The sequence below is a fragment of the Prionailurus bengalensis genome, chromosome D4, assembly GCF_016509475.1.
Source record: "Prionailurus bengalensis isolate Pbe53 chromosome D4, Fcat_Pben_1.1_paternal_pri, whole genome shotgun sequence".
NCBI lineage: Eukaryota > Metazoa > Chordata > Mammalia > Carnivora > Felidae > Prionailurus > Prionailurus bengalensis.
This window is the reverse complement of record NC_057359.1, coordinates 56,257,415-56,284,915: the sequence shown is the minus strand read 5'-3', so window position 1 is coordinate 56,284,915 and position 27,501 is coordinate 56,257,415. Positions and strand designations below refer to the sequence as shown.

The following is a 27,501-nucleotide window of genomic DNA, read 5'->3' as shown; positions in this document are numbered from 1 at the left end:
GCCCACTGCTTCCTCCGTTCACTGATTGGCCTTCTAGAGGAAAAGGGATCTAACGTCAACGAGTTCCGCGAATGTCCATTGGTAGATGGTGCGGCCCTGTCGGCGCGCGGGCGCCGGCGCGGGCGTTCGAACGCGGGGTTGGCGGCGTTACCATGGCGATGCGGCCTGGCCGGAGTAGCAAAAGCCGGTGAGTTGACAGCATCCCGCCAGCTTTCGGGCTCTCTCCTGTCGGTGTTGTCTTCTGTCCTCAGACAGGGTTGACCGAGGGGGAACTTGGAAGTCTCTAAGGTGAGAAATGGCGGGGGGACGACCGGGGAGGCGAGGGGTAGGCCTCTGCCCCTCGGAGGATGGCACTCAGGACGCCCGCTGAACGCGTGAGGAGGCGGCGGTTGCAAGGAAACTGGGATTTGGCCTCTCATGGTTGTTTGAACGCTCACCTGCTCTTTTCTTCATCCCAAAATCTCCGCCTTTTTTTTTCTGTGACTATCTCGAGCGCTACTTCTCCCATGAAGCCTTGTCTGAGTCTCGAAATCTTGCCTTTGAACCTGTAGCCCTAACTGGAACCTTTCTTAGAAGGCACTTGTATTAGGCGTTGGGTTATTTGTGTACTTCCGTGAACCTCATTCTCCTCCTTCCTCCCATTTAGAGTTCTTTGAGGCAGAACAAGCATCTTTCACTCACAGTGTCTTACACACAGTAGAGTTTTCAGGAATTATTTGTTGAGTTGAATTTAATTCACCACAAATAGATTGGATTCCCCTCTGTGCCCTGTGCCGTTTTCCCTCGCGTTTGGAGGTTATTTTCTATTTTTACGAGAGTAGAGGGAGTGCACCCTAATTCACATTAGAAGGACCTGATAGTCCACGTTGGCCTTTCCACTGTTTGTGAAAGGGAACATCTTTTTTTTTTTTTTTTTTTTGAATTCTTGCTACAACTCTGGCACTGTGGCTTTTAGTCTTGTTCTCCCAATGCTTTTATTAAACTCCTTGTGAGTCTTTGATTAAAACAAATTACTGTATGCCAAGAGTGTCTCAGTTTCTTAGTGACCTGCAGCTATTGTCACATTTTAAGAGTGCTTTGGAAACTGTTTTAAGGCATTTTCTCCTTTGTATTTTACTTGTAGTGAGAGACTACATGTAAACTACATATAGTGAGAGACTATGCTTCAGGTGCATATAACAGCTGCTCTTGTAGCTATCCAATCATCAGGTGGCCATGATAGAATTGCTTTACCAAGACTGTTGTTTGGGGGCACCTGGGTGGCTCAGTCGGTTAAGCATTTGACTCTTGGTTTCGACTCAGGTTGTAATCTTTGAGTTTGTGGGATTGAGTCCCGCTTCAGGGCTCTGTGCCAACAGCACAGAGCCTATTTGGGGTTCTTTTTCTCCCTCTCTCTGTCCTTCCCCTGCTTACACTCTCTCTCTCAAAATAAATAAAGGTTAAAAAAAAAAAAAAAGACCGTTGTTTTGTCAACTCCTAAGACTATAATATTGCCAATCCGGATTGTTGATGATTCTCATGTCAAATTCATAGCTCAGTGATGGTTTTAATAAAAAGATTGAAAAAGTCAGGTAGAGTAACAGTGCTATTATTATCCTCTTATAAAAGTTTGAACACAACTGTATAGCTAAATTGCAGATCTGTGACATGTAATGGAAACCAAACGGGATTCAGGGTTTGGCGTTGGCTCTGTCTCTACTCACTGTAGCTGGTTTTACAAGCCAGTTAGCCCTTTCAGTTAGCCCTACTAATTCAAAAAGTGTTGAATTAGTAGAGCCACAGGGATTCTAGTCTATCAAGTTAGTCAAGCAGCTGTTTGTTTTTTTAATTCCAGTATAGTTAACATTGTTATATTAGTTTCAGGTGTACAGTATATTAATTCAATAATACTGTACATTACTCAGTGCTCATCATAAGTGTACTCTTTTTTTTAAAGAGTTTATTCTTTAAAAATGTATGTTTATTTTGAGTGAGAGTAAGCGTGAACAGGGGAGAGACAGAGAGGGAGGGGGGAGAATCCCAAGCAGGCTCCATGCTCCAGTGCAGAGCCTCATGTGGGGCTCAATCCCTGGACTGTGAGATCATGACCTAAACTGAAATGAAGTGAGCCACCCAGGTGCCCCTGTGGTAAGTTATTCTTAATCCCCTTCACCTATTTCCCCCATCTCCCCACCTACTTCCCCTCTGGTAACCATCAGTTCTCTATAGTTAAGAATCTGTTTTTTTGGTTTGTTGCTTTTTTTTTTTCTTTGTTCATTTGTTTTGTTTCTTAAATTCCACATATGGGTGAAGTCATATGGTATTTCTCTTTCTCTGATTGACTTATTTCATCCTCGGGATCCATCCATGTTGCTTCAGATGGCAAGATTTCTTTTTCTTTATCAGTTCTAGTAGTTCTTTATTTTTAATTTTTTTTAATGTTTATTTATTTTTGCGAGAGAGAGCATGAGCAGGGAAGGGACAGAGAGAGAGGGAAACACAGAATCTGGAGCAGGCTACAGGCTCTGAGCCGTCAGCACAGAGCCTGACATGAGGCTCAACACAGCGTTCAAACCATGAGATCATGGCCCGAGCTGAAGTTGGACGCTCAACTGATGGAGCCACCCAGATGCCCCAAGTTTTCATTCTTTTCGATGGCTAATATTTCATTATATATATGTGTGTATGTGTGTGCCACATCTTCTTTATCTGTTCATCTGTCATGGACACTTGGGCTGCTTGACTACTGTAAATGATGCTGCAATAATAAAAAAATGCTGCAATAAGTAATGTTGCAGTAAACCTAGGGGTGCATATGTATTTTTGAATTAGTGTTTTCATATTTTTTGGGTAAGTACCCAGTAGTAGAAATACTGGATCATATGGTAATTCTTTTTAATGTTTTGAAGAAGCTTCATAATCTTTTTCACTGTAGTTGTACCGGTTTGCATTCTTACCAACAGTGCACAAGGATTCCTTTTACTCCACATCTTTGTCAACACTTGTTTCTTGTGTTTTTGATTTTAACCATTCTAACAGATGTGAGGGGATAGCTCATTGTGATTTTGATTTGCATTTCCCTGATGATCAGTGATGTTGAGCATCTTTTCATGTGTCTGTTGGCCATCTGTATGTCTTCTTTGGAGAAATGTCTGTTGTTGTCTAAAAGCAATTGGTTATTTTTTGAAAAAATTTTTAATGTTTATTTATTTTTGAGAGAGACAGAGGGAGAGACACAGAATCTGAAGCAGGCTCCAGGCTCTGAGCTGTCAGCACAGAGCCCAATGTAGGTCTTGAACCCACAAATTGTGAGATCATGACCTGAGTCGAAGTAGGACACTTAACTGACTGAGCCACCCAGGTGCTCCAAGCAATTGGTTATTGATATCAGGTAAACATCACATGTTCAGTCTTCCAAGGACTATACAGCTGAAACTGATAGCTGCCATTTATTGAGCATTTACCCTGTGCAAAGCACTATAGCAAGGGCTTTATATAAATATTACATTTTTCTTAGCATAGTACATCAATGTACTGCCCACAGAGCATTTCAGTAAAAGCTTTTGGTTTATGTTGTTAATGTAAATCTTTAGTTATTGTATGTTCTAGTGCATGTCCTTGGAGCAAACTAGGGCATGATCCTCTCATCTTCCAGTTTAGGAGAAATAGTTTCTTTGGGCTTCCATTTTATTGTTTGTAAAGTAAAGGGTTGAAGTCTTCTCAGTCCCTTACAGATTAATTCATCAATTAATCCAGTTTCTTGTACTGGCTCAGCAAACCTGTTCATAATTTGTACAGAAAAAAATCCTCAACAAATTTTGTTAAATGAGCAATAGAGTTCCACTTATACTATGAGTGTTATGGTCATTGTATACTTCCCCAGTTAATGTCTCAAGGATTTTGATGTTCATATGTTATTGAACAAGAAGACTTTTCCATAGGCATAAACTAATAATAGGTAAATAGGTACCATTTGTATTGGAAAAATGCCATTTTCTACCTATGTGTCTTTTCCTGTGTAGGAAAAACCTCATTTCTTTCCCTCCTGTCTGTCTCCTTTACCACTCATAAGACTTCACTTCTGACACTTCTGGCTAAATGTGTGGGGACTTTTCCCCCACCAAGCAATTCTTTGTGACACCAGCTGGGTATCCTATAATTTAAATCAATCTAACTCTACCTATTTGGAGATAGTATCCGATCCCACAAGTTAAGGGCTCAGTCTGACACCCCACTTCAGATGCCAACTGTTAAGTAGTAGGTCCCCAGGTTACCTACAACTTCTGTCAGATTTAGCTACAAATCAGAAGTTCCCATGACCCCTTCCATGGACTCAATTTGCTAGAATGACTCACAGAACTGAGGGTAACACTTAAGTTTACCAGTTGGGGGCACCTGGGTGGCTCAGTGGGTTAAGCATCCAACTCTTGATTTCTGCTCAGGTCATGATCTCACGGTTTGTTGGGTTGGGAGCCCCATATTGGGCTCTCCACTGACAGTGTGGAGCTTGCTTGGGATTCATTCTCTCTCTCTCTCTCTCTTAAAATAAATAAAAATAAACTTCAAAAAAAAGTTTATCATTTTATTAAAGGTTATGATAAAGGTTGTAGATGAACAGCCAGAAGAAGAGATACATAAGACAATGTCTGTGAGGGTCTTGAGCATAGGAGCTTCTGTGCCTATGGAGTTGGGGTGTGTCACCCTCCTGGTGTGAATGTGTTCAACCTGGAAACCTACTGAACTCCATACTTTTGGTATATTTATGAAAACTTTGTCAAGCTTATGGCTTGGTTTTTTGGTGGCCAACCCCCACCCAGAGTTGCATCATTAGAACAAAAGATATTCCTAATGCTCTTATCATTTAGGAATTTACCAGGGTCTTAGGAGTTCTGTGCCAGGAACCATGGGCAGAGACCAACATATACTTTATATTATCTGGGTGAAAGATACTAGGACCAAACCACCAAGGCTGTGGTGGTTGGAATGAGGATAGAGGGGGGAAATTTTGACAAATATTTACTCTATTAAATTGGTTGGACCTGTTGATTAGATTTGGGATTAAAGGAGAGGAAAGGAATCTAGGATGCTTCCCAGTTTAGCTCTGAGTCACTGGTTCATGATACTGTCACTCACGTACTCCCATCCCCCTCACCAAAGAAGAGAAAGGTGGAGGGGCAGTTTTGTGGGGAGGTCATGAATTGATTATTGACAAATAGTTCAGATGCTTAATTATGGAAACATTTTGATAATGATCCCTGAATGTTTTTGCTGCAACTAAAGTTACACTGGAATTCTAGAAGTATCACTTAATAATGCTGTACAGTATTCAGGCCAAAAAAACTCTAGATGTTTCATCAGCAATGAGGAGCAGTCTTTTAGTTACCTTCTTGTGTTGAGATTTGATTGGTTAAAACTAGTGGCATGGAATTGCATAGCCAACATATGAAATAAATCCATATAGTTGTTTTTAATGATCTATGCCTTGGTTCCTTCATTTTAAAAAGAAGATGGTGATAATTGCCAGTTATCACAAAAAGTCTTGGAAGAATCAGGTAGCACAATTAATTACATATTAGTAATTTAGATCCCAGTGAATGGAATTATTGTTTGAATTTTTCTTTGCTTTCTCAGCATCATTTCTTTAGAAATAATTCCTGGTGCCAAGGTGGCAACAGTTCCCAAAAGGATGTAGCCTTGGGTAAGAGTCTATATCATCTTAGTAATTTATAAAAAACTGATTTAATAATTATTTTTCCAGTGAAACACATGAAGATATATTTTGTCAAAAGTATTTTATAACTGCAAAATGGCAAAAATCTGCAAATGACAACTTACAATTGGATTAGACCAGGATTTTAAAATTAAAGCCCTGATTTTAAACCCAGCATTGGCTGGGAATTCTTTAAAAATTAAGCCTCTAGGGGCATCTAGGTGGCTCGGTTGAGTGTGCCAACTTCAGCTCAAGTCGTGATCTTGCAGTTCGTGAGTTTGAGCCCCACATCGGGCTCACTGCTGTCAGCTTGTCAGCACAGAGCCTGCTTTGGATCCTCTGTCCCCATCTCTCTGCCCCTTCCCCACTTGCCTTCTCCCAAAAATAAATAAATACTAAAAATTAAGCCTCTATATTTAGAATAATACTTCTACTGTTTTAAGATAACTGGGTTCAACAATTTTGTTATGTTTATTTTTAGGTGATTATTCCCATGCTTTTCACCAAACTTAGAAACTTAAGCTCATAGTGGGGCTTTTGAAAGGAATTGCAGTAATTGCAAAGTATTGGCTATCTAACCATAAACTTGAAATTTATCTTTTTCCAGTGAAAACAGAATCTCTCAAAAACTGCTTTTGGGTATAACTCACATAATTCGTATCCTAAAATCCACCTCTATCTAGCCTTAAGAATTCTATTAAGTGTCATATATTCTCATTCCTTTGCAGCTGTTGTTTTGAGCAGTTGTTTAGTAACACTTGTCTTCTGTTGAGATCACTAGTCTATAGATAGAATAATCCCTAGAGTTTGAAATAACTAACTCCCTTGTTGAGGGAAAAGTGTATACTATATCATCCACCTCTTAATCTTCCAGTGATAATACTGAATTTCTTATGTTCTTAATTAAGGAACTTATGCCTAACATGGAGTATGGAAACATTTTAATGAAAATTGTTTGAGAATACTGGGTTTGTATTGTATACTTAATGGTATGGTGGACCCAGTGACCTTGTTAGCGGTCCCTTAAAAAGTGATCATTGTTAGTGTGTCCTAGAGCTAGATAGGTTGGTGGTTTAGTATGTGAACATACTAAAAGCCATTGAATTCACTTTAAGTGGATGAGTTGTATGCTGTGTGAATTAGATCTCAGTAAAGCTGTTTTATATATTTTTAAAAGTGGTCATTGTCACAATTTTAGGGGAACTTAGATGAAGAAATATTTCTTGGCAATCAGAAGCTATTTTAGTTCTTTTATTTTCATACTACTTCTATAATAATAATTATAGTATATAATGTGCTCTAATGCCTACTGACCTTCTGATGTAGTTCCCTTACTTTCAGAAACAGCATATTCATTTAAAACATACACAATTGAGTATGTAGGGAGGGGAATACAGATGTTTAAAGAGGCCATGGTGGTTTAGCCTATGAAAGCTGTGTGATCATTGGAGAAGTCAATTATTCAGAGCTAGCTTTAGTTCCCACATAAAATGAAGATGTTGGACCACATCCTAGCTCTCAAACGCCCACAGGGCTAACCAGTTAATGTAAATGAATAAAGTTGTTTGGTTGGCATAAAGGAACCAGAAGCAGAGAGACTATGGTGTATAGGATAGTATATGCTCTTCTAGTGTTTATTTTTGTTTGTTTATTTATTAGAAAGTATGTGAGCTGTATATGCTCTTCTAAAGAGAGCAGCACAACTCCGTTTTGGTCTGTTATTGCCTTATTTTATTGTAGGCTCGATGTAACTATCTTTTGATTCTCGAGAAAAACAAACTGGATTTTTAATTGCTCTTGATTTTTAAATAGTGAAACGAATCCTAAAAAAGTTTTAAACACTATGCAAGCCAAACTGCAAGGTATGAAGGATGAAGGAATCCTTCATAGGCCAAATGTTCTAGATTATATCAGCTGTTGACTAAATGACCTCTTTTGACTTGGCTAGCCATAGGACTCCCCCCCCCCCTTTTTTTTTTAAATCTTGTAGAAATGCAGTGCGGTGCATACCAAAGAATGTGTGTGAAACATATATGTAGGTTATAAAGTATAATACAAAATGAATAAAATTCCTAGACCTGGCACATCATCTCCCTTTGTTCTCTTCCTGTTCCACATTTCCCTGCTCACTCCTCTGAGGTAACCACTATTCTACATTTTGGGATTAGATGCCTAAATAATACATTGGACTTGCCTGGTTTTGCTCGAGCCTTAAAAACAACATAGTTTTCTAGGATTTGCTTTTCAAGTGATGTTTCTGGGATTTGTTAAATTGAGTGTAGTTATAGTTTGTTCTTTTATCACTATTGTATAATATTCCATTGTGTGAATGTATCCACATTTATTTAGTCTCCAGCCAGTAAACATTCAGGTTATTTTCAGCTTTTGGTTCTTGTGAAGAGTGCTGCTATGCACATATTTCTATGTGCCTCCTGAAGCATGTGCAGAAGTTTCGTAGGGTATATACCGAGGAGATGAGTTGCTTGGTTGTATAATATATGAAGACTCAGCTTCATAAGATAATGTCAAACTGTTTTTCAGCATAACTGACTTAGCCCCATGATTCTTGACTCTGAAAGTTCTCCATAGCTTTGCCTTCTCTAATTTACTGTATTCTCTTCTTCCACACTTTTTTTTCTCTTGGTGAAGATGACCTGCTTCACTGCCCCCCTATTTTCTTTTTCTCAAGAACTGTATGTTCTCTGCCATTTCACTTCATTAAGAACATTTTCTGTAATAGAAAGATAAAAAAGGACTGGGATGCCTGGGTGGCTCAGTCAGTTGAGTTGTCTGACTTCAGCTCAGGTCATGAGCTCATGGTTCTTGAGTTTGAGCCCCACGTTGGGGTCTGTGCTGACAGCTCAGACCCTGGAGCCTGCTTTGGATTCTGTGTTTCCCTCTCTCTCTGCCCTTCCTTCACTCGTGCTCTGTCTCTCTCTCTCAAAAATAAATAAACATTAAAAAAAATTTTTTAAAGGACTTTAATAGAATAGAATGATATTTAAAAATATTATCTTTTCATATTTCATATGTGTAACTTGCTAAAGGAGCCTTTTTAAAAGTTTTTCCATACAGAAATATTTACTGATAATTTAATGGTCATTCAGGCACCTGGGTGGCTCAGTTAAGTGTCTGACTCCTGGTTTCCACTCAGGTCAAGGTTTCACTGTTCAGGGAATCGAGACCCGTGTCGGGCTCTGTGTGACAGCATGGAGCCTGCTTGGGATTCTCTGCCTTTCTCACTCTCTGTCTCCCTCAGAAGAAATAAGTAAACGTTAAAAAAAATTTAATGGTCATTTAAAGAACTTTGTAAGTTATGTTTGTCAGGTTCTGTATAGGATTACATTTAAGTTCTGTTTACTGTGGCTGTGTTTTTTTAACTGCCTCACAAATGATCTGGATATTTCTGGCACTTATGAGCTCTTAGTTGTTTCAGGAGTTGCTCAGCATAAATAATTTGAAATTTTATTGTTGGGGAGTTTTTTTTTTAATTTGGGAACATGAATTTTTCTGTAATCAATTTGAATACTTTTCTTTTAAAAAGGCTGTGAACACACAAATGTTTTCAGCTACTGTAAAAGCTACCCAAAGCCACATTTTATTTTCCTCTTCACTGTATTTTTTTGGTTTGTTTATTTAGTTATTTTGAGAGAGAGAGAGAGAGAGAGAGAGCAAAAGGGAAGAGGGGTAGAAGGAGAGGAGGGAGAGCAAGAGAGTCCTAAGCAGGTTCCACACTGTCAGCACTGAGCCTGACACAGGACTCATCCAACTAACTGTGAGATGGTGACAGCCAAAATCAAGGTCCGACGCTTAACCAACTGAGTCACCCAGGCACCCCTTCACTGTATTTTTTATAATAGAAATAAATCATTAATTATTATTATTTAATCATTATAAAAAAGTATTATTTGATACTATGAAGTCCATGTACAAGTGAGTCAGGCTTTTTTCTTTTTCTAAACAGGCAGGTTTATTTTATTTAAAATAAATATGGATAGAGTTCCTAAACATCTTAACAAAATGAGGTAGGTTTTGGTTTATCCATTATTAAGCTTATATTGAGTTACTTTTTTTTTTTTAATATATTTTGTTTTTAAATAATCTCTACACCCACATGGGGCTCAAACTTACAAAGTTACAACCCAGAGCTCAAGAGTCACATGTTCTATTGACTGAGCTAGTCAAGCGCTGCTGTAATTACTTTTTAAAAACTATGGCCACCACACCCACCTAGAACGTGTTCCTTATGCCCTTCTTTTTTGTTTTTAATTTTTAAAAATGTTTTATTTATTTTTGAGAGAGTGCGAGCAGGGGAGGGTCAGAGAGGGGGACAGAGGATCTTAGCAGGGTCTGCACTGACAGCACTGATCCTGATGCAGGGCTCAAATTCTCCAGCTTTGAGATCATGACCTGAGCTGCAGTTGGATGCACAACTGACTGAGCCCACCCAGGCACCCCCTCCTTATGCCTTTTTCATTTATCCAAGTAAAGCTCTGAGATTTTTGTTCTCTGCTTGAAGAGTCTAAAAAAGTGTTCAGCATGTGCATTTTTTTTTTTCAAAGTAGACTTTATGCCCACTGTGGGACTTGAACTCAGGACCCTGAGATTGAGAGTCACATGCTGTACCAACTGAGCCAGCCAGGCACCCCCAGCATGTGCATTCTTGGCAACTCTTAACCACAGCTCACATTTTTTAAAATTTAATTTAGTTTTATTTTTAAGTAAACTCTCTACCCAACATGGGGCTTTAACTCATGACCTCAAGATCAGGAGTTGCATGCTCTGGGGTGCCTGGGTGGCTCAGTTGGTTGTGTCCGACCTCAGCTCAGGTCATGATCTCGCAGTTTGTGAGTTTGAGCCCCATGTGGGGCTCTGTGCTGACAGCTCAGAGCCTGGAGCCTGCTTCAGATTCTGTGTCTCTCTCCTCTTCTCTGCTAATGCTCTGTGTCTGTCTCTCAATAATAAGCGTTAACAAAAAAAAAAAAAAAAAAAAAGTCACACGCCCTACTGTCTAAGCCAGCCAAACACCCCGACAGCTCAAATTTCTATAGAAAATTTCAATACATTTTATCATTTTCTTCTGTGGTTAATTTTGGTTTTGATAACTTTAGAAATGAATGCTTTAGGGGAAGAGCTTTTCCCATTTATTTTTTAACTATTTATTTATTTTTGAATATTTATTTATTTTTGAGAGACAGCATGAGCAGGGGGAGGGGCAGAGAGAGAGGGAGACAGAATCCCAAGCAAGCTCAGTTCTATCAACGCAGAGCCGGATGCGAGGCTTGAATGCAGGAGTTGTGAGATCATGACCTGACTGAAACCAAGAATTGGATGCTTAACCAACTGAGCCACTCAGGCGCCCTGCTTTTCCCTTTCAGATGTTAGTGTAACATCTAAAATTTAATGGTATGAGGTTTCTTCTTAGAGTGATAAAAATGTTCTAAAATTGGATTTTGATGATGGTTGTACAACTCTGAATATACTAAAAACTGTTGAATTGTACTCTTTAAGTGGGTGAGTTTTATGGTATGTGAATTATATCTTAATAAAGTTGTTAGAGTTTAGTGATGTCCTAGAGGGATTTATTGACCCTTTTTTCCTGTTTCTTTTTTGATAATCAAGTATTTGGGATGTCACATTAATTTGAGAAGCTAAAAATAACTTCTATGCTTTTGAACTTGGACCATTTTCCCCTAGTTTTTCTGATTGGCAAGGAATACATAGATATTACATTTAGGTTTTCTACTTTTTTATAGTGATCAAAATTAAAAAAAACATTTTTAATATTTACTTATTTTTGAGACAGAACACAACCAGGGTAGGGACAGAGAGAGGGAGACACAGAATCCAAAGCAGGCCTCAGGCTCTGAGCTGTCAGCACAAAGCCCGATGTGGGGCTTGAACCCACGACCACAAACCATGAGATCATGACCTGAGCCGAAGTTGGACACCAAACTGACTGAGCCACCCTGGCGCCCCAGTGATCGAAACTTTTATTAGACATATTGAATAATCTTGACAATTCTACAAGCAGACGACAGTGGATTCTGATATGTTCTTCAAGTTTTTTGAAATTATAATACCTGCCCCTGGGCTAATGTTACTCAGTTGTCTCCCCCTAGAGGTGGAACACAGAACTCTTTTAGCATAAATATTCTATTTACCCATGGGATTGCTTATTTTCTAATAGGTAATATTTTCCCCAAGTCATTGATACTATATGTTTTTCTCAGGTTGACTTTAAAAAATTAGACTGATGGGGCCGCCTGTGTGGCTCAGTTGGTTAGGTGTCTGACTCTTGGTTTTGGCTCAGGTCATGATCTCATGGTTCGTTAGATCAGGCCACACATAGGGCTCTAGGGCTCCTTGCTGCAGTGCAGAGCCTGCCTGGGATCCCCTCTCTCCCTCCCTCTTTGCCCTTCCCCTGCTTGCATGTGTGCTCTCTCTCTCTCAAAATAAACTTAAAAAAAATTAGACTAATTTAAGCAATTTCTTCTTTTATGTCATCTAGGTCAGTGAAAAAAGACTTATGAAAACAGGTATTTTAACTTTATTCCAAAGGCCTAAGAAATAAAAATCACACAGTTGAAAATCTCTTATCTGTATATGTTACATGGATTTAAAATAACAATGACACTATGTGATTTTATTTTATGTGACATTCTAGAAAATATGAGTCATCTATGAGACAGAAAGTAGGTTAATGGTTACCTTGGGCCCAGGGTGGAAGAGAGGATTGACAGCCAAGGGTGTTTAGGAACTTTCAGTAGGTGATTGATGGGACTGTATTGATTGTATTTTGACTGATATAGTGATTACATGGATATATATTTGTCATAATTCATAGAACTATACTCCTAAAATGGATCTAGTTTATTATATATAAGGAAAGTTGATTAAAAGAAAAATCAAATAAGACCACACATACACATGATGTTTATTTGTATCAAGTATTGATCTTTCAATATATAGCATCATCTAATATTTCCCTGTTGTATATGTAATCAGACATTTATGTTAACTATTTCAGTGGAGAGCAAAGTACTTGTACAATTGTCATTGATGAAATAGTTTGAATAGAAGCCTACACATAGTATTTTGCAAATATAATATGTCTACTTTAGTAACTCTAATTCCTTACCTTTTGATTCTATGTTACATATTCAGGTTTTGACCAAATAATAGAAATTATCTTGTAACCATGTTAAAAGTCTTCATACAGTGCATCTATTTGTATCTAAGTCAGGTGGCCAACACTTTTCTACATGCCAGGCATAGTGACCAGTGCTGAGTAAGAGAGCATGGCCCCATCCTTATGGAGTACTTTATAGTTTTCAAATTTGTTTTACATAAATATCTTACTGCATCCTTTAAGAGAGGGGAATGAAACTCAGAGAAACTGACTTTGTCCAGTTTACGCAGCTAGATGACTGAGTTAATATGATACCAAGTTCAGTTTCAGGCAATTTAGGTGGATAAAGTTACATAGTTCAGGTAGATGAATGGAAAGTTTGAGAGGGTATGTTAAATAGTTGGATCTTATCCACATCCTGGAATGTGAATAAACTTCCTTAATTGTATATAAAGTTACATGTATTCCCCTTCCAGTTGATTTTCTCTAACACCAGGATAAGAAAGTTTGAATTTCTTGGATTTCTTCCAAGACTATTTCTGATTGTTACCCCAACAGCTGAGACCCAGTAGATCCTGGGTGTCACAGGGGAGAACTCTGCATACTTGTGACATTGAATGTGAGTGGGCCCTACATACAAAAACCTGTCATCTGACCCCATATTGATTTCACTGATTTGCAGGGCATTTTCATGGTGGTGGCAGCTGTGAGCTGAGCTGTGTTGTGCTGCAGCACCGATGCAGGAAGCTGCCAGTCTACTGAGCAGTGTAGATAGTGGGTCTGTCATGGGGGGATGGCAGTGTGTCTGTCTTTGCCACTACTTGTGAAGGAGGCAGAATGGAATAGTGGAAAGAACATGGGACTAGCCATGAGAAGACCTAAGTTCCAATCTTAGAACTGTTACTTGAGAGCTATATTACTATGGGCTATTCTCTGTATCATTCTAGTCTTCTAAGTAAAATGAGGGAGTGATCTGTGCACCACAGATAAATCTCAACATCATTATACTAAATGAAAAAAGCTAGATACAAAAAAAGACTGTATTTTACAATCCCATTTATAGAAGACTTCAGAAAATACAAACTAATATATAATGACAGCAGATCAGTGGTTGCCTAGGGCCAGGGGCAGAGAAAAGAAAGGAATGCAAAGAGACATGAGGAGTCTTTTGAGAGTAATAAAAATGTTCTGCATTTTTTTTTTTTTTAGTTTTATTTATTTTGGAAGAGAGTAAGCAGGGGAGGGGCAGAGAGAGGGGGAGACAGAATCCTAAGCAGGCTTTGCACCTGCTTAGCATGGAGGCCAATATGGGGCTCGAACTCATGAACCACAAGATCATGACCTGAGCCAAAATCAAGAGCTGGACCCTTAACCAACTGAGCCACCCAGGCACCCTAGACAAATTTCTTAAAATATTGAAATGCTTAATTTACCCAGATTTTGATCTTATATTCCATTTGATTGTTTTACTGCTTCATGGTTATTATATCCTGTCATCTTTATTTACATCCTTATAGTCACAGTGTGACAAAGGTGTCAGTGGTAAATTCTTAACTCCAATATATTTGGAGCACAAGAAACATGGAAAGAAGTCATGGAAATGACTTGACACCATCCCCTACCCCAATTTTCATCCTGTATTCTATTAATGGTTTTAAATGCTCAAAATCTGTCTTTTTTGTATTGTTTTTGTTTTTAAATGTTTATTTTTGAGAGAGTAGGGTAGGAGCAGAGAGAGAGAGAGGGAGACAGAAGATCTAAAACAGGCTCTGTGCTGACAGAGAGCCCCATGCGGGGCTCAGACTCACAAACCGTGAGATCATAACTTGAGCTGAAAATGGAAACTTAACCAACTGAGCCCCCCAGGTATCCCTGCTCAAAATCCTTCTTAATAAATACTTCCAAAAGCCAAAACCAATTGTTAGGAGTTGACATTGAAGTTGAAAATTAACGTAGGGAAAATATTCAGTAATTCAAACATAAAGTAAGTAGCGACCATTTTGGATTAGTTGTGGCTGTATACAGCTATTCCTGATCTTTCCCTAATGCTCAGACCCTCTGTGCTTAAGACTTGCTGGAAACGCATAATCTTTAGCTGGACATGGGACAATGGGCAGCTACTTCTGAGACGTGTTTCTTGGAGGAAAGCTGATTTTAGGTTTTGGTCAGAAAATAATACAAGATGAAACTGTCAGACATTAATTGAAACACAGAATATATATTTAAAAAACCAAAACATGAGTTAATAGTGATTTTTTAAAAAGCACCCCCCACCCAAAAAAAAGGCAAAACCCAAATCCTAAAGGAACTCATTAGATACCATCCAAAACAACTAGGGCAGGTGTGCCTAGGTGGCTCAGATGGTTAAGTGTCCGACTGTTGGTTTAGGCTCAGGTCATAATTTTATGGTTCATGGGTTGGAGCCCTGCATGAGGCTCCATGCTGACACTGCGGAGCCTGCTTAGGATTCTCTTTCCCTCTATCTCTGCCCCTCCCCTGCTCACTCTCTATCCCTCTTTTTCTCAAAATAAAATAAATAGACATTAAAAAAATAAAATAGGGCATTACTTCTTACTCTGAAAATTGGAAATTAAAAGGAAAGAATACCTTTATTGCTGCCTTCTATGTACAAACTTTACTCTGGATGATCAAATAGCCCTAGTTGTTAACTGAAAGTTTTTCTTTACAAGAAAATTCCACCAACAATGATATATTCTCAAAATTACCATTTTGCAACCCCTAATGAAATAATTGAGGCAGGTAGCAATCATTGGATGAAACTATTGGATTGATTGGCTGATGAGAAAACTTTACAATGAAGGAATCAGCCTGCAAATCTAGCAGACATTTGCATATATTCTGATATGGTTTTTTTTTAATTTTTTTTTTTTTTTACATTTATTTATTTTTGAGAAACAGAGTGAGACAAAGCGTGAGCAGGGGAGGGGCAGAGAAAGAAGAAGACACAGAATCCAAAGCAGGCTCCAGGCTCTAGGCTCTGAGCAAGCAGTGAGCACAGAGCCTGATGCAGGGCTGAAACCCATGAACTGTGAGATCATGACCTGAGCCAAAGTCAGATGCTCAACCAACTGAGCCACCCAGGTGCCCCCTAATATGATGTATTTTAAAGTGCATAGTAACACCTATGAAGTATTTTTGCCCAAAATGTAGAACTTGATTCTAATATTGGGTTGTGAGATTAGGCCAAAACACAACAGGACACCTAGTTAAATTTGAATGTCAGATGAATAATGAGTGATTATTATTATTATTTTTTTATTTTTTAGTATAAGGATGTCACATACTTGGAACATACTTGGTTTCTGCAAAAAGTCATTGGAGTAGAAAGGGAAAAAAGAAATGATGGGGTATTGCTCTGTAAGAAAAAAGATTTAAGAGACATGACAACCAAATGTGTGCACTTTGTTTGGATTCTGAGTTAAACAAAAATATTTTTGTAAAAAGATATTTTTAAAAATATATGTTTAAATACTTTATTGTTGGGAAAACTGGACAGCAACATGCAAATACACAAACATTAACTCAAAATGGATTAAAGTCTGAAAGTAAGAGCTGAAACCATAAAACTTCTAGGAGAAAACGTAAGTGGTAAGCTCTTTGACACCAGTTCTGGCAATGATTTTTTGGATTTGACACCAAAAGCAAAGGCAACAAAAGCAAAAATAAAGCAGAACTGCATCACACTAAAAAGCTTCTATATGTCAGAAGAAACCATCAATAAAATGAAAAGGCAGCCTACTGAATGGGAGAAAATATTTGTAAATCGTATATCTGATAAAGGGTTAATACCTAGAATATATATATATATATATATATATATATATATATATATATATAACCCTATAACTCAATAGCAAAGTAAATAATCTGAAAACAAAAATAAGCAGAGGATCTGAATAGCCATTTTTCCAAAGACCTACAGATGGCCAACAGGTACATGAAAAGATGCTTAGCATCACTCATCATCAGGAAAATGTAAATCAAAACCACAGTGGGGGGCACCTGAGTGGCTCAGTTGGTTAAGCTTAGGTCATGATCTTGTGGTTTGTGAGTTCTAGCCGTTCATTGGACTCTGTGCTGACAGCTCCGTGCCTGGAGCCTGCTTCGGGTTCTGTGTCTCTCTGTCTGCCCCTCCCCTGCTCGCTCTCTCTCTCTTTCTCTCTCTCTCTCTCTCTCTCTCTCTCAAAAATAAACATTAAAAAAATTTGGGAGGGGCACCTGGGTGGCTCAGTGGGTTAAGCATCTGACTTCAGCTCAGGTCATTATCTCACGGTCTGTGAGTTCAAGCCCCATCTCGGGCTCTGTGCTGACAGCTCAGAGCCTGGAGCCTGCTTCAGATTCTGTGTCTCCCTCTCTTTCTATACCTCCCCCACCCACACTGTGTCTCTCTCTCAAAAACAAATACTAAAAAAACTAAAATATATTTTTTAAGATATTTTAGCAAAGGAAATAAAGAAAAGAAGAAGCAAGTATGGCAAATTTTGATAATTGAAGAATCTAGGGGTAGTTAATGTGAGGGTTTATGGTACAATTCTATTCACTTTTGGGATAATAGGAATTTTTCGTAATATTTTAAAATGCTGTGGGTAGATTACTGTGCTTGAAATTTGCCAAGCAGTTAGTAGGTGCTTTACAGAATCTGCCTGCTATACAATCCATACACGTAGAGAGTATTTTAATATATCTAATTGTACTGTCAATACCTGTCAATACCAATTATTTTAGTTGAAGAAGCTGAGGCCCAGAGACATTAAATAATTTAATCACATGTCGCGTCTGATTCTTGGCAGAGCTTGACTGGATCCTGGATTTTTTTGATACCTAATCCAGTTATTTTCTGCTATATTATTTACTACTAAACAAACTCTTTGATGGTCTACTGGCCCGTTTAAAATAAAAGTCTTATTTGACATCTTAAAATAGAAAAGAAGAAACAATGTGAATGTTTTGCTCTCTGTTCAGTTTTCTCCCTACAGAATAAAAATATGTTTGGTGGTGGTGGTAGTAGTTTTAAGATCCATGTTTATGGGATGTCCATGATGTGTTATACCAGTGCTTTAGTATTAGTTCCTTCTAAATCCACTGACAAAGTGGGCATGTCACTATTTTATTATAGCTAACATTTCTAAGAAGGATGAAGGGATGTTCTACAATAAAATAACTACAGAGAAAATATCAAAAGTAAAAACATGCATTTATGGATGGGTGTAAAGAGAAGGGTCATTATCCTGGTAAGCCTGCCTAAAGAAATCTAGAGCAAAAATCCTGGGGTACAGAAAAATAAAGTTCATTACAGTGATATTTTGGCAGCTTGAATCCCAACGTACTTAAATAAATTTGTAGAAAAATTAGTTTAGTGTAGTTTCTTCCCCCCACCCTCCACCCCTTCTAAGGGAGACCTATTGCTACTCGTAGGTTATAGCCTTTGTCTGGGAAACTACTACAACTTACAACCCAGGTTATCTTGTTAACAGACCACCAGTGTTGGACTTTTTTGTTCTCCCTAATTAATCAGGTGCTGAGGAGCGTACTTTTAAAATGATCCTTTGCTCTCATCTTATTTAACCACTGAAAGATAAACCCAATAATACAATTTGAATAAAACATGATTTTAAGAGTAATTTACATTTGCATTAGTATTGTCAACTTAAGATGACAACCGGGATGCCTGGGTGGCTCAGTTGGGTAAGTGTCCAGCTCTTGATCTTGGCTCAGGTCATGATCTCACAGTTTGGGATCGAGCCCTACATCAGGGTCTGTGCTGACAGTGCAGAGCCTGCTTGGGATTCTCTCTCTCCCTCTCTTTCTGCCTCTCCCCAGGGCACGCTCTCTCTCTCTCTCTCTCTCAAAATAAATAAACTTAAAAATGAAATGACAACCAATAAACATTATTTTAGGGGTTCACTCCAAGATGTTTTTTAAAATGTTTTATTTATTTTGAGAGCAAGCAAGCATGTGAGCAGGGGAGGGGCAGAGAGAGAGGGAGAGAGGATCCCAAGCAGGCTCCGTGCTGTTAGCACAGAATCGAACACAGGGCTCCATCTCCTGAACTATGAGATCATGACCTGATCTGAAATTAAGAGTTATATGCTTAACCAACTGAGCCACTCAGGCACCCCTCCAACAGGTTTTTAAGAATGAAATTCTGGTGGCGCCTGGGTGGCTTAGTTGGTTAAGTGTCTGACTTGGCTCAGGTCATGATCTCATGGTTTGTGATTTCAAGCCTCATATCCAGCTCTGTGCTGATGGCTCAGAGCCTGGAGCCCATTTCAGATTCTGTGTCTCCCTCTTTCTCTGCCCCTCCCCCCTTCTCACTCTGTCTCTCTCTCAAAAATAAATAAACATTGGGGCGCCTGGGTGGCCTTAGCTGGTTGAGCATCTGACCTTGGCTCAGGTCATGATCTCACAGTTTGTGAGTTCGAGCCCCACATTGGGCTCATTGCTGTCAGCCTGTTAGCGCAGAGCCCACTTCAGACCCTCTGTCCCCCTCTGTCTGCCCCTTCCCCGCTTGTGCTCTCCCCAAAACAAATAAATATAAAAAATTACATTTAAAAAAATTTTTTTAAATGTTTATTTTATTTTTGACAGAGACAGAGGGGGGCAGGGACAGAGAGAGAGGGAAACACAGAATCCGAAGCAGGCTCCAGGCTCCCAGCTGTCAGCACAGAGCCCGCCGCGGGGCTCGAACTCGCAGATCATGAGATCATGACCTGAGCTGAAGTCGGACGACCAACCGACTGAGCCACCCAGGTGCCCTAATTTTTTTTAATTTTTAAATGGGATTCAGATTTAGCCAGATGAATAGAATAGTTTGTGTAAAGGACTTAGGCATAATTCTTTGCATAAAATATAACTCAATACATTTTAAAATATAACTCAATAAATTTTAGTTTAATCAGATCATCAAAGTAGTATGACTGTGCACTATCTGCTGAAAAAATGTGATTAGCCTTATTACATAAAAATTTTTTTTGAACTATATTAAGTGCAAAGGTGACGTTGGTAAATATATTGTATCAGGCTTTTCTAGTTTTTAAGGACTCTGAGGTTGTCTCCATTACTTTGGGTGATGGGACTTGTAGAGTTAGGAAACAGAGAAAATGGCTCCAACGACATAAGTTTCATACATTCTTTTTTTTTTTTTTAATGTTTTATTTATTTTTGAGAGAGAGAGCGAGAGAGAGCGAGCGTGAGAGCTTGAGTGGGGGAGGGACAGAGAGAAAGGAGACACAGAATCTGAAGCAGGCTCCAGGCTCCGCACTGTCAGCAGGCCCCAACCCACAAACTGTGAGATCAGGACCTGAAGTCATATGCTTAACTGACTGAGCCCCCCAGGTGCCCCCAGGCAATCTTGTAATCCTTTAGTTGCCTTGGTTAAAAAATAGAAATGGTGAAACTTTTTGTTCTTTGTCCTGTCTAAGCAGATTGTGTTCGTTCAACAAATACTGGTTACGCACCTTTCTAGCTCAAATGCTAGACTGAGCAGATCATACTGCTTTTCTCTTGAAGAATTCACATTATAGTATAAGGCAGAGCCACCTTACGTCATCTCTGGAACAAGGCCGGCAATAAATTTAAAAAATATATGAGTCTGTAATAAGTGCCCTATCAGTTTTACAGTCAAAACACTATAGGAGTTTGGAGAGAGAAATCTTATCTCCCTGGGGTAATTCATGTATTCAGCAAACATTATTTATAATTGTGTGAATTTTTTAATGGCTGTAACAAACAGCATATGAAAATGCTTATGTAAATAGATTTAAAAAGTGGATTATAATATAGTTGTGAGTACAATGTTATATACAATGTTTAAAAAATGCATTAAAAAAAAAAAAAAGGCCAGGGAGAAAAACACCAAAATAGTAACAAGTAGTTGTATCAGGTCAATTTGAGAAGGCTGGGAGGGAGGAAGGTAGATGGATTTAGAAATATATATATATTTTTTCAACATTTTTATTTATTTTTGGGACAGAGAGAGACAGAGCATGAACGGGGGAGGGGCAGAGAGAGAGGGAGACACAGAATCGGAAACAGGCTCCAGGCTCTGAGCCATCAGCCCAGAGCCTGACGCGGGGCTCGAACTCACGGGCCGCGAGATCGTGACCTGGCTGAAATCGGACGCTTAACCGACTGCGCCACCCAGGCGCCCCTAGAAATATATTTTTTAAAGAAGATATAATGGCATACTTTCAAAATTTTAAAAACAGCTGTTCTAGAGGTCCTGCTCTGGGTGATGGAGACAGCAATGAAATAGAAATAACAATAGGAAAGGTAATAGATACCAGAATTTATTGGTATATAATAGTCCTCCTTGGGGGAGGGGAACTAGTTGGTAGAGGGCTAGTGTTAGAAGGAGACTATTACATAACAGCTTTTGAATTTGGCTCAGGTCATGATCTCACAGTTCAGTTGTTGTTCATCTCGTGAGATCAAGCCCTGCATCGGGCTCTGAGCTGACAGCACAGAGCCTTCTTAGGATTCTCTCTCTCCTCTCTCTCTGCCTTACCCCCTGCTTGAGTGCTTGCTCGCTCTCTCTCTCTCTCTTAAATAATGTTTAAATAAACATGTAACTAATAAATTGAGAGTTTACTTTCGCTCTGTAATTGCTTCACAGTATCCCATTTAATGGGTTGTTATTAACCAGTTCCTATACTGATTCTTTGTTATTATATAAAGTGCTGTGATGAATAACTTTGTACCTATGTCACTTTGTACTTCTACACAATATCTGTAAGATAGGTTCCTAAAAGTAGAATTGCTGGGTCAGTGTATTTGGGTTTGTAATTTTGATAAATATAGATCAGTGGACTAAAACCATAGTCACCTGGGGGACTTTGTCAGTGTTGTTAGGTTTGTCCCCCTCAATGCCTGGGAGGTTTGTTTTTTTGTTTTTTTGTTTTTTTGTTTTTTTTCTATGTATCTGGGATGGGGTTCAGTTATCTTTATATTTTTAAGTTCCTAGGGTGATTCTGATGTTTACCCCAGAAGGAAGAGGAGGTTGGACCTTTGTAAAATGGAATGTGGTACAAAAAAGCATATCTACTTTTAAAACAAAAGAGCAGCTCTTTCTGCTCATGGGTCCCATCCCTGTGCTTTAATGAAAACACCTTTTTCCTTTGCAAAAAGAAAACACAAAAAATAAAAGAATGTAGGCTAACTGTGGGGCTCAGAAAGGCAGCACGCTGCCAGTTAATACAGAAGCATGCCAGTGGCTGCTTTAATCTGCATGTTCAGATTACTACTATCTCCAGCATCTTCCCCTCCCATGGTATTATGGGATATGCAAGCATTGTAAGAGGAATATGTTAGTATTTCAAGTACGGATTAAGGGATGCAGTAGAAGTCATGGTTAGCAGAGTTTGGTATGTCACCAAGGAAATGAGTATGTGAAATATACGATTTTGTACAGCCTGTGGAAATTGAAGACTGCATAGCACTTAAGCTGTTGCTCTGGGTTAGGCTGAGCCAAGTAGGAAATGTAACTGCTTAGAAGTAATTTAAAACACAACAGAACATTGAAGGCTTATTTTGTTCTAGCATCTGTGCTAAGTGAAGTTAGTAGTATAGAAATAAATCACAGTAGTAATAACTACCAATACTTATTGGGCACTGAGTATGTACGAGGCATTATGCTGAGAGTTTTACAAGTATTTTCTTATTCATTCATTCATTCATTCATTCATTCATTCATTTTCAAAGTGTATGCTCACATGCGAGCAGGAGACGGGGAGAGAGAAAGAATCTTAAGCAGGCTCCACACTCAGCACAGAGCTCGATGTGGGACTTGATCCCTTGACCCTGGGATCACGACCTGAACAGAAATCAAGAGTTGGTCACTCAATTGACTGAGCCACAGGTGCCCCAAGTATTTTCTCATTGAATCCTAATCCTAGGAACTGTAGGGGCTATTACATTCCTATTTAACAGTTGAGATGGGGCACCTGGGTGGCTCAGTCAGTTAAGCATCGGACTCTTGATTTCGGCTCAGATCATGATTTCACGGGTGGTGAGTTCAAGCCCCACATTGGACTCTGCACTGACAGTGTGGAGCCTGCTGGGGATTCTCTCTCTCTGCCCCTCTGCCACTCACGCATGTGCTTCTCTCTCTCTCAAATACATAAACTTAAAAAAAAATTAACAGTTGAGAAAAATGAGTTTCATAGATGTTAAATAAATAACTTGCCGAAGGACACACATGTATCTACTTCATAAGATTAAAGGTTAACAAACGGTATTGAGAACAGTGCCTGGTACATAATAAATGCTCAAAAATATTAGTTGCTATCATTATTATTATTATTATTATTACTGAAGTACAGAGGAAATACCAGTTATCCCTTGCCTAGGGCATATGTCACAGAAGAAAAATATGAATAGAATTTCTCTTGGGAAAGACAGATATTCCACCTAGAAGAAACAGTTGTAAAGGGATTGGTAGCCTGATTTGGCTACTGCATAATGTACTTGGTGGTAAAATGGTAGAAGAGGATGAGAAATGAAAGAAGGCATCATGGGAGGGTGGGGCAGAGAGCTATTGAGCTATTTTGAAAGGATGTGCATAACTCATTTTAGGCAGGGGGGTTGGGAACATTTCAAGCAAAGATACAACATGTAAAAAGGCATAGAAACATGGTTACAGTTATCTACTGCTGTGCAGTAAACTACCCCAAAATTAAATGATTTGAAACAACTATTTGCCCACGGTTCTTTGAGTCCTCTGTTTGGACTAGGCTTAGCTAGGTAATTCTGGTCTCACTGGGCCAGTCACTCGTGTGGCTGCAGTCATTTCGTGGTGCCACTGGGGCAGAATAGTCTAAGATGGCTTCTCTCACATGTCTGACTTTGATGATGACTGTTGGCTGGGCTTCCCCTGTCAGCAGAGAGTTGCAAGAGAACAGAAGCTGCAAGGGTTCTTGAGGCCTAGGTATGGAAGTCACACAGTGTCACCCCTACCACATTCTGTCAGGTAAAACAAGTCACAAGGCTAACCTAGATGCAATGGGAGGAAAAAGACACTGCCTCTTGATGTGAAAGGACCTGCAAAGAATTTGTGGCCTTCCCTGACTCCCCCAAATCTACCACAGATGGAAAAGGTCAGGATGAGTTTAGGATATCTTACTTAGGCTTCTTTGGCCTTTTCTGTAGCCTAAGTAGCATTTCCTCCAAAGTTAATTATACACTGTAATTTAATCACCTTTATTACCTGGCCCTGAGCTCTGTTTCTCTAACAGTGGTGTGGAGAATTCCTCAGGATCCTGATTTTAGTAATAAACCAGGATTATGTGGATTATGTGTTATTAACACATTATTTGTTAGTATTAAATACCTCACTGTTAAAAGTTTTTCAGCATTTTAATGTTCTACCATATAAAACCTTTTTTAAAGTTTATTTTAATAATTGCTATACCCACGTGGGGCATGAACTCACAACCCTGAGATTATGAGTCACATGTTCTTCCTACTGAGTCAGCCAGGTGCCCCAGCAACCATATAAAATCATTTTTTTAAAGCACTTGATTTTTTTTTGCTAATTACTGTTTTTTAAAATAATATCTACACACAGCATGGGGCTCAAACCCACAACCCCAAGGTCAAGAGTCATGTGCTCTACCAACTGAGCCAGACAGATGCACCTATAAGATCTTGACCAATTTTTTAAATCTCAGGTAAATTACTTTATTTGTATTCTGCACAAGTTGACATCTACAACCACCTACCTTTACTTACTTTTAGAATGATGAGACCCTGAATTAGATTCTGAATTGATGTTTTTACCTCTTTATTCAACTAGCTTTTACCAGTACCCAGCAGATACAAATGTGATTTCCTCTGAGTTATGTTAGTTTATAATCCTCTGTGGTTTGCTATTTAATTCTGCTTTCCATTCTGAAGGACTTCTTAGCCTTTGTTCATTAATCATAGGAAACAGTTGTGCAACATGCCTTGACATTAACTTGAACATCTAAAATTAGTCTTGCTACAATCAGTGGTTGGGAACAATGTTTCAGTAGTTTGTGACATGTGTTAAGTAGACATTGCAAGACTGGAAGGAACTCCCTAGAAAAAAGTAAGTGACTTGTGTGTGTGTGCGCATGTACCTATGTATATACACAATTAAAGTTCCATTTGATAAATTACATCTGTTACTACAAATGCATCATAAGCATCTTTGCTTGTGCACTGTGCTGTTTAATTATTTCAGAAGAAAATGTATATTGAAAACTTGGTATGTTAGAATGGATTTTCTGCATGTTTGTTTTGTGATTTTCATTTTTAAAGGAATATTTCAAGTGAATGGCTTTTTTCTTTTCCTATTCAGAAGTTATAGAAACTCATTCACAAAAAATGACATCTTGGTTGTATGAATGTCTTTGTGAAGCTGAACTTGCACAGTATTATCCTCATTTTACTGCCCTTGGTCTTCAAAAAATAGATGAATTAGCCAAGGTTACAATGAAGGACTATTCCAGATTGGGAGTCCATGACATGAATGACCGCAAACGTCTCTTCCAACTTATCAAAATCATTAAGATTATGCAGGAAGAAGATAAAGCAGTCAGTAGCCCAGAGCATCCTCTTCAGACAAACAGCCTGTACATTAAGCCTCAGGAATCCAGATCTGGCCCTCGCAGACAACTGCATTTTGATTCTCCTGCTGACAACAAAGACAGAACTACCAGCAACAACGGGCTTGAAATGTGCAGGTTATCAGATTCTTCTATAAACAAACAGAAGTCTAGTTACCTAAAAGTGCTCCAACGCATGCTGCCGGCTGATTCCCAACACCATACAAAAACAAGAATTCGGAATGCCACAGCTGCTGGTTCCTATGTGCAAACAGAAACTAGCACTTCACTCTTTTCATCAAATCACTTTTCTCCAATACTGGGGGATTATGATATTCCCGTTATTCAAAGAGTCCCTCATGTTTCAGAGTATAACTATGGAATCCCTCAGTCCTGTATCAGGTAATAATTTATTATCTTTTTTGGGGGTGTGGGGGAGACAGAGGCAAGGGCAAGCCTCTCCATGACTGAGAGCTTCTTAGATATAGAAAGTTATAGTGAACAACTTCTGCAGCAACAATAGAAGTAGTTTGATGGGGGAAAGTTCATGAGGAATTGGGACTTTCCAGATGGGAGAAAAATGATATTGTTCATTTATGTTCAAGCTGCTACTTGCCAGGATCTGCTATTATTCCGTAGGAAACCTATGTCTATTGTTTATTATACTGTAACATGATACATCTAGTGCATCTTTGAAGGTAAAATAGTTAACTGGCATTCTGTAATGGAAAGAGTGTGTGTGTGTGTGTGTGTCTGTGTATTCCACAGGATTTTTTTTTTAAGGCTATCAAATTCACTTCAACCAGGAGACATAAAGCTTAGTTAAAAACAAAGAGCATGTAGTTGGATTAAGTAGATCTTGGGTGCAGTTAGCTTACCTACACACGTTGAAATAGGGTCCTGATTTTGAGTGCTTTCTTCAGTTCCAGCCCTGGAAGAACATGATTTTGGTAATTACAAAAGAGTAAGACACTATTGATGCACTTGCAACTTTGAGAGTCAAGGTGACAATAAGTTATTTTCACCTAGTGCTTTAAGTTAAATGTTGAAATGTCCCTAAGAGCTAAAATATTGACTAATCCCTAATACCAGCATTGGTATGATAGAAAACATATTCTTTTAAAAATAACATGTCTTGGTTGTTTTGTTATTGTAAAAGTTGCACATGGGGAGTTATAGAGAAACAAAATACATTCTTTTTTTTTTTTTTTTTTTTTTTAATGTTTATTTATTTTGGAGAGAGTCACAGTGAGAGTGGTGGAGGAGCAGAGAGACAGGGAAACACAGAATCTGAAGCAGGCTCCAGGCTCTGAGCTGTCAGCACAGATCCCAACATGGGGCTCAAACCCATGCAACGGTGACATCATGACCTGAGCCAAAATTGGACGCCCAACTGACTGAGCCACCCAGGTGCCCCCAACAAAATACATTCTTAAGCCACATTTTCTTTCTTTCTTTCTTTCTTTCTTTCTTTCTTTCTTTCTTTCTTTCTTTTCTTTTCTTTTCTTTTCTTTTCTTTTTTCTTTTTTTTTTTTTTTCTTTTCTTTTCTTTTCTTTTCTTTTCTTTTCCTTTCTTTTCTTTTCCTTTTCCTTTCCTTTTCCTTTTCCTTTCCTTTTCCTTTCCTTTTCCTTTCCTTTTCTTTTCCTTTTCTTTTCCTTTTCTTTTCTTTTCTTTCTCTCTTTTTTTCTCTTCCTTCCTTCCTTCAAGCTATTATTCATACCTTAAAAGAAGGTGTACATTTAGATCTGGCCTTATATTGGCTAAGCTTTCAGAGAATCTCATAAGCAACCAGTTCTTTTATTCCAAAGGAAAATAGAAGACCCAATTTTACAGGTAAAAGTACTTTTAGTAATTTGAAATACATAATGAATTTTATAGTGTTTCTGAAAACTTTATTTGGTTTAGCAGAGCACAGAGTAACATATAGCACTCTTTAACTTTTTTTAAGGTTTATTTTGAGAGACAGAGCTTGTGCACATGTGTGCACGTGCAAGCCGGGGTGGGGCAGAGAGTGAGGGAGAGAGAGAGAATCCCAAGCAGGCTCCACACTCATCATGGAGCCCAGTGTGGGCTCGATTTCACAAACCATGAG

At 38.7% G+C, this 27,501-nt stretch overlaps 1 protein-coding gene across 1 annotated transcript in view; it reads left to right on the top strand.

Moving 5' to 3' along the window:
* The first annotated feature begins 12 nt into the window (after window positions 1-12).
* Window positions 13-27,501, top strand: part of KIF24 (kinesin family member 24) — a 74,939-nt gene continuing 47,450 nt past the window's right edge. The window contains exons 1-2 of the mRNA XM_043566244.1: window positions 13-187; window positions 25,162-25,810. Of these exons, the coding sequence (XP_043422179.1) occupies window positions 25,188-25,810 (623 nt within the window). The 5' untranslated portion in view covers window positions 13-187; window positions 25,162-25,187. The remainder of the gene's footprint in view (window positions 188-25,161; window positions 25,811-27,501) is intronic.